The sequence below is a fragment of the Spea bombifrons genome, chromosome 4 (genome assembly GCF_027358695.1).
Source record: "Spea bombifrons isolate aSpeBom1 chromosome 4, aSpeBom1.2.pri, whole genome shotgun sequence".
In the NCBI taxonomy this organism is placed as follows: domain Eukaryota; kingdom Metazoa; phylum Chordata; class Amphibia; order Anura; family Pelobatidae; genus Spea; species Spea bombifrons.
In genome coordinates, this window is record NC_071090.1 from 44,885,433 (window position 1) to 44,893,011 (window position 7,579).

The window sequence follows — 7,579 nt, forward strand, 5'->3', positions numbered from 1 at the left end:
CTAGATATAGGGTTTACAAAGTCAATAATTGTAATCACAGCCAGATGAGGAAGGAATGCTTGCTCAGGCTGTACAAACCTATTCTCATGTTCCAACAGGCTCGCGAACACTAATCCTACCCTTTCTTCAGCAACACATTAAATCAAAACAGGGCTTGTTGGCCAACGAACACCGAGCTACAGGATTGCTGTGGGTTATTCTGATCTGAGTCGGGTGCCAATTAAAACCGAGATCGTTACTCTTTAAAAAGCACAAATAATATCAATAATAAGGTTGGTAAAATAGCAAATATGCCAGACTGCTCTGTAAAAAATACCCGTTCATGCTTGATAAACATGTCGCACCATGCTATCAACTAATACTTAGGAGAAAAGGCTCACTGAACGCATACAAGTATAGTTCTTGCGGTGGAAAACATGTAAAGCACTGCCGATACAATGAATCAAGAGATTGTTACTTTAGAAAGCAAAGTGTTAGACATTAGATTTTTACAGTGAATTTATAGTATGGCTATAAAACCTTGCAGGTAAAAGGTCTACAATGCATTGAATTGCTTCTCTGGCAGCGAGTGAGTTTAAGTAGCAACTGCAACTTCAAGCAGCTGGTTGCGGTAACTTTGGAGAAGACGCAAAGGTCAAAGAAAGGGTATTGTGAAGTCCCATGTCCCTTGTCACATGCCACATGGAAGAAACAAGGTTTCACAGCAGTGCTAAGTCAACACAACAGGCATGTCACATTGTGCAGTGCTGTGGAATATGATGGCTTAATATAGAATAATACCATTATTATCAACAGTAATAACAATAACAGTAAAAACAATAGTAATAATATGACCGAACTAGAACAATTTTGGTGAGGAATGCTATATTTTGCAACAATCATCAAGAATGTTCCAGTTTTTCCATAATATAAATACTTTTATGGCCTAATATTCCAATACGCTGCCCCTACTTGAGATAAAATAAAAATGGCTATTGCTTTGAGACCCATTTGTCACTTGGATAAACACTATATATGTTGCCCACCACTCTGGTGTAAACAGTATAACCCGAAGGCACATTTCTGACAAGTAAGGTCATGCATTGGTACAAGTTTCAACTCAAACAGGGGTTGATCCGTGGATTAAGTTTCCTCCTTTGTAGGTGAAGTTGGCATCACTTTGAAAAGAGTTTTTGTTTCGCTTCATCTAAAGTATTGTGCTTCTTGCTAAAGATTAAACTCAATGTACTTTTATTTTGTAGTAAGGTAACTGTGTAAAATGATGAGATAAAAGAGGATTGTCCAGAGGGTAACATCCATCCTTCTCAATTACTCGATCAAGTTGAAATATGCAGGGAAGAAGCACGTTATAGTGGATAGCAAGATGTGTGTCCTGACAAAAATAGCCGGCAACCCTAACTGGAATTCATACACATGATTAGATTTAGGGATATGATTCCAAACGCCTACGTTTGAACACAAGTCATTACTAACATTATAGGAGTGAAACTGCAACTGTATTACAACTCTTCCCACATGTTGATAATTCAAACTACAAGTACGCCCAGGTTTCCCCATTAACCCTACGCAGCAGATCCCCGCTGGCCCTACGCAGCAGAGCTGCAGCATGGTGGAACTGGGTAAGCTTGTGAGCAACACAACTAGAGCTGAAACAACGAATCGATAAAATCGATAATAATCGATAACGGAAATCATCGATAACGATTTCCGTTATCGATTAATCGAGTGATCAATTCGTTGTTGGAGCACTCGGCTCCTTTCACTTACCTCCGCGAGCGTTCCCCGCTTCTGCTACACGCTCTGCAGTCTCCGCCTTCTTCAAGCTACGTGACGGATGTGACGCGTTCCGGAGGTAAGTATTCTTCTGTCTATGTGCACGGATCGCACAGAGCCACTCGCACAGAGCGAATCGCTCTGTGCGAATGGAGCCACTCGCACAGAGCGGTTCGCTCTGTGCGAGTGGCTCCATTCGCACAGAGCGGTTCGCTCTGTGCGAGTGGCTCCATTCGCACAGAGCGGTTCGCTCTGTGCGAGTGGCTCCATTCGCACAGAGCGGTTCACTCTGTGCGAGTGGCTCCATTCGCACAGAGCGGTTCGCTCTGTGCGAGTGGCTCCATTCGCACAGAGCGGTTCGCAGGGCAGAGTGGGGGTGTGGATGCAGGGTGTGAGTGTGGGTGCAGAGCAGAGTGGGAGACTGGGTGCAGGGCAGAGTGGGGGTGGGGATGCAGGGCAGGGTGTGAGTGTGGGTGCAGGGCAGAGTGTGAGTGTGGGGGCAGGGCAGAATGTGGGGGCAGGGCTGGGTGCAGGGCAGAGTTAGAGACTGGGTGCAGGGGCACAGTGCAAAGTGCTGGGTGCAAAGTGCCAGTGCTGGGTGCAAAGTGCCAGGGCTGGGTGCAAAGTGCTGGGTGCAAAGTGCCAGGGCTGGGTGCAAAGTGCAAAGTGCTGGTGCAAAGTGCTGAATGCTGGGTGCAAAGTGCTGGATGCAAAGTGCCAGGGCTGGGGCAAAGTGCTGGGTGCAAAGTGCTGGGTGCAAAGTGCCAGGGCTGGGTGCAAAGTGCTGGGTGCAAAGTGCTGGGTGCAAAGTGCAAAGTGCTGGGGCAAAGTTTCTTGAACAGTAATAGTCCACCTCTTTTCAGAATGTTTGGGGTTATTTTGTTTCATAAATATTGTGTTTGGGTTCTTGTACTTTGAAAATATTGTTTTTTATTACATCATAACAAAATAAGAATGTTAATGTAAATTTTAAGTTGTTTTTTAACATCCAGTTCATTAAATTCTTTTAAATAAACGAAAAATTTGCATATTGTTTTTTTTTATCCGATTAATCGATTAATCGAAAAAATAATCGGCCGATTAATCGATTATTAAAATAATCGTTAGTTGCAGCCCTAAACACAACACTAAAATAAGTTGCAACACATACAGGTGATGCCTTAAACACATTTTATTACGCAGGCCCCACCTCATTTTAATGTTTATACATTGTATGGCAATGGTGCAGGTGTTAGCCCTATTAAAATTATATACTGTATAACCCAAATGCTGGCCGTCCTCATTTAAGGCTGCAGGAAAAGCTTACCTGCAAGAGATGCATAAAGCATGGTAAAAGGCAGCCTCCTTCACCTAAAGCATAATACTAGTTAGCAGCCACAGGTGTACTTTCTCAGCCAGCTTAACAACGATGACATGTATAGCAGACATGAAATGGATTGGCTGTTGCCATACATCCTTCCCAGTGGTTCGAGCGTAAGCTGTAATAATGGCAGAACGAGTGCCTGCCTTTATGACAATTTTATGGATATTACCACAATTCCTAAAGCTCAATCTCTCGAGAACTCTTGATTTTCTATCCGTCGAATGCCAACATTCCCTCATCAGTCTCCCTCAATGCCAATGGTGGAATCACCCCCTTCCCCTCATGCTTGCTGTCTTGGTGCCACCATTGACTCGGGAATTTCATTTACCTCTCATTCCATTCTGTTTCAAAACACTGCTGCCTCCATCTTGAAAACATTGCCCACATAACCCCTTTCTAACACAAGCGGTCCATAAAGCTCTTGTTCATGCCCTCATAATCTCCAGCCTTGACTAACTCTGTTTTTGGTTATCTACCTCAGCCCTCTCCAATCCAACATGACTGCTGCTGTCACACTTATCTTCCTCATCCAGCGCTTTACTAACACCTCTCTCCCCTCTGTCCATCTCTTCACTGATTTCCTGTGCACATCAGGATTGACTTTTACTTTCAAAGCCCTTCATAGTGGTTCCCCTACTTACATTTAATCACCATCCCTGGGAATTTCTCAGCTCCGGCTACCCGGAGCCTTCCCTTGCGGGACGCGGCCAGGACTGCACACTGACGGCAGCGGGAAAACCCCCCCCCCCCCATTTAAAGGAAAAAATGGGCGGGGTGCAGGGCGTGTCAAGACCCTGCGACCCGGAGAACCAGAAGGGCAGCACTCGCCCGGCAATCTACGGGTTTGACCCAGGTTCCCGGGTATGTTAATCACTCATCTTTAAATACACTCCTAACCGGTTTCTCCGCTCATCCAATTATCTCCATCCAATAATAATAATATAAAAGAATATTGCTGCAAAATGAAGCAATATTACAGCAAAGATTATCTAACATGATGTCGCCCTTGAGTACTAAACAGCACAGCTGTTAACATCTGGTAAAATACAGTCCATGTAACGCATACTGGGAATATCAAAGTGTACTAGCATGTGCTGATCTGGAAATACCTTAACCCAGACCTCTCAGAAGTATTGCTTTGTGCAAGAACTAAGATTTGTAGATCAGATTTTCTTACCTGCACAATGTACATTAAATCGCACAGCCTGACGAATCAGAGGAGCCAGGGAACCATGGCTTCTAGATTTTTAGAACCAGTTTCTAACTTTTTGGGTCATTTTATATCAGAGTCTGGTTTTCATTTTCTGTATATTGTTGTTTGTGTCTCTCAATTATAAAGCGTCTTCACACCAAGAGCGGCATAATTTCCGGACACATTACCATTCTTTGGTACTGTCTGGATTTTTTTTCCCCACTGTGTTTTCTCTAGAATAGCCCCAAACATTGCACAGCTCAGCACCGGCCAGATTGATTTTTGTAAATAATCAGAATTCATTGGTCTTAATGAAGAGCAGATGGGGAATGAATACTGTGAAACACGGCAAAACTGCATTGCTTATTAAGTGTTTTTATACAGAATACAAAACAGGTATTGTGGAGCGAGAAATATCCAGGGTGGCAACCACGGCGATAACTCAAAAACAGTTTTGAACGCAGAATACAAGAGCACAAATACAATGGCTTTCTTGTACATCCATGATGAAAAATGAACCAGGAAATAATACTAGTACCTCCGGGGCTACATAAACCTCTATTACCTGAAAAGGCAGTGAAACGATGTCCCAACAGATTAACATCTCTCGCCAATATTCAAATAAAAGGACATGTCAACTCATCTCGCGGTGTGCCCCTAAGTTTGTAGCCAACAAAAATACCCATCTGGAAACATTGCACAAAATTCTGGAACCGAAGCTTGAAAAATTTACATTACCAAACATATCAGAAATTCAGCAGCTCAGATTAGCCAACACGCGGCTCCCCGTAGCCAACGCGCGGCTCCCCGTAGCCAACGCGCGGCTCCCCGTAGCCAACGCGCGGCTCCCCGTAGCCAACGCGCGGCTCCCCGTAGCCAACACTGCCCTTGATTTTCAGCAAATTGAATGCAATCTAAGAATCACAGGCATTGTGGTTTAATAAACAGCTGGAGAACCACCTTGGGCTATCTCTGTCATAACTCTGTTAGCCCGTTTACAAAACAAGGATTTTAACAACCGATGGTCTGTATTGAGAAAACCAGAGGTCTGCAGCCACACATTGTAATGATGTGAAACAACTCGGGTAAGAAAACACTAGTACAAATTACCAACATGGCGGCTGTTATTCAACAATGCCCTCGAGTCCTATCCTCCCTGGATCCGCTGCCCAATGTCCTACTAAACTGTTATTTTTGACCGAGCCAACCATGTGATAACAGCGGTATTTTCCCAATGCCCAACTAGCCATCCGTCATTATCAATGCACATTTTACAGTACCTTAGGCTTTCTGGAATCTGTCAAGCAGCTGTTCTACAGATAATTCATCCAGCATATACTTCGTGTAAATGTTTTGCAGGAACATGTGGAAATGACTTAAGCTATAGCTAGCAAACTACTGTCTGGAACAGATAGGATAAACATCCTGTTAGCGATGAACAGGTCACGTTCAAGGAGAAACAGTTCTACGCCCCGAAGCGTGTGCCCTTTTTACTTGTTTAAGGGGTTAAAACATGCCCCATACAAAATAAAGTATTGATCGGACACCTGCAATACATATCAAGGGAGACCCAGGGTGATGGACATCAGGCTGCGGCCGTGAGAACTTCTCTTGAATTATATAAATTAACCCTTCATGTGGCAGAGGGACAAGTGAGACATCAAAAGGGTTAAACCAAAGCAGAAAACACCATGTCTTTTACTTATCACAGCAGTGATTTCTGTACAAAGTTCTAAAAGTTCGAGATTACTAGCTTCCGTTAGAATTCTACTCGTTCTGCGCGAGGTTTTTGGAGGAGTTGTAAGCAAAATAAGTTACTGTTGCAAATGTGCAGCATACGCAATGGGCTTGATTCTACACAAAGTAGGAAATAAAAAAAAACAAATACGTCGAATATATATTTTAAACCCATTTGTAACAATAACAAGAAGTCCTGCGGTAGGGGCCACACCGATTAGATAAATATGTGCATAATAAACACATATGCTAGCGCCACCAACGGTTACGGTTTAGGTGTCATGTACTAATATCTTGTGTATTCACAAAGGAATACTATCTTCCAGGGCTTGTTAACTGCCTAGGATCCTTTGGTCTTTACACAGCCACTAGCCTTAGGCTATTAGCAATCCAAATGCATAAAGAACTGATCAATAATGGATTACCTATTACCTACTTTTTAATATTTCACTAGCCAACCATTCCCACCATACCCTACCGTATATCTTGTCTCTACTTCAGATGTATACTGCGTGTAATTAGAACCTTATGCCGTATCCATTCTATAAGGATCTTTGCAAGGAATTTCACCCACATTCTTTGTCACTTATTTATAACATAATTAGATTATCCACCAGGCTTCATATGATATACACACATTGCCTGCACATTGGCAAATAACCATTCGCATCCACGACAGAAGAAAACAATTATCTTTATACCCTTTAATACAAAGAAATAATAATAAATAATATTATCATGGATAATAATAAACAGACACAGACTAGTGTTGCTGATGGCTTCTGTCACTGTTCTTAATCTTCTCTTTCTGCATATTGCCTACAACATGAATAAGAAGGGACTTTCCAAAGCAAGATCAATAAAACCCATTACATAACCAAGGCACAACACTACGGCATAGGTGTGCATCATGTAAGTAAATGCATACATTGATTGGGACTCAGGGCTCAACGCCCCCAATATTCATCACTCTCAGCCAGCGCATAGCTGCCAGCAGGCGATGGATCATGAGACTAGCAGTCACGCAGTTGCCAATTAACTATGGAGAATGGGGATATCCCTTTCAGTACACGGAAAGGGAGACAAGGCAGCGCATTACGGGTTGCTCTCGGCTGAGTGGAACTCGGGGCATAATCCCAAGCCAGTGTGCCTATTCACTCCAAGTCCCTTGATCTTAGTGCATTCCCCGTGCAGTGAATGCAACGAGCGTGTTACCAGCACACACTACACCGGGCGATCGCACGGGACAAAGCCGGCGTAGGGCTGGGGATCCGGGACCGGGGCTCGTGGGGAAGTTACCGGGACTAGGTGCGGACTCACCAGCACTCATGGTCTCCCATGAAGGTTTCCAGGCTCAGTCCATCCTACAGCGACAGCCGGTGCTTCAGCCTCTGAAATACCGTGCGGACAGGGAGCTATCCCGGCTGGAAGATAGTTAAACTTCAGCACTTTGTGTGGCGATGAATCCCCTCCTCCTCGCCGTGTCCGGGAGGGGGCCGCCTGCTGGAGAACAG

General features: G+C 44.0%; 1 protein-coding gene across 1 annotated transcript in view; it reads right to left on the reverse strand.

Annotated features, from left to right (window-relative positions):
• The window catches only part of FGD6 (FYVE, RhoGEF and PH domain containing 6), a 42,370-nt gene extending 34,851 nt beyond the window's left edge, over nt 1-7,519 (reverse strand). Inside the window, exon 1 of the mRNA XM_053463627.1 lies at nt 7,386-7,519. Coding sequence (XP_053319602.1) covers nt 7,386-7,395 — 10 coding nt within the window. The 5' untranslated portion in view covers nt 7,396-7,519. The remainder of the gene's footprint in view (nt 1-7,385) is intronic.
• Between the last annotated feature and the right edge of the window lie 60 nt (nt 7,520-7,579).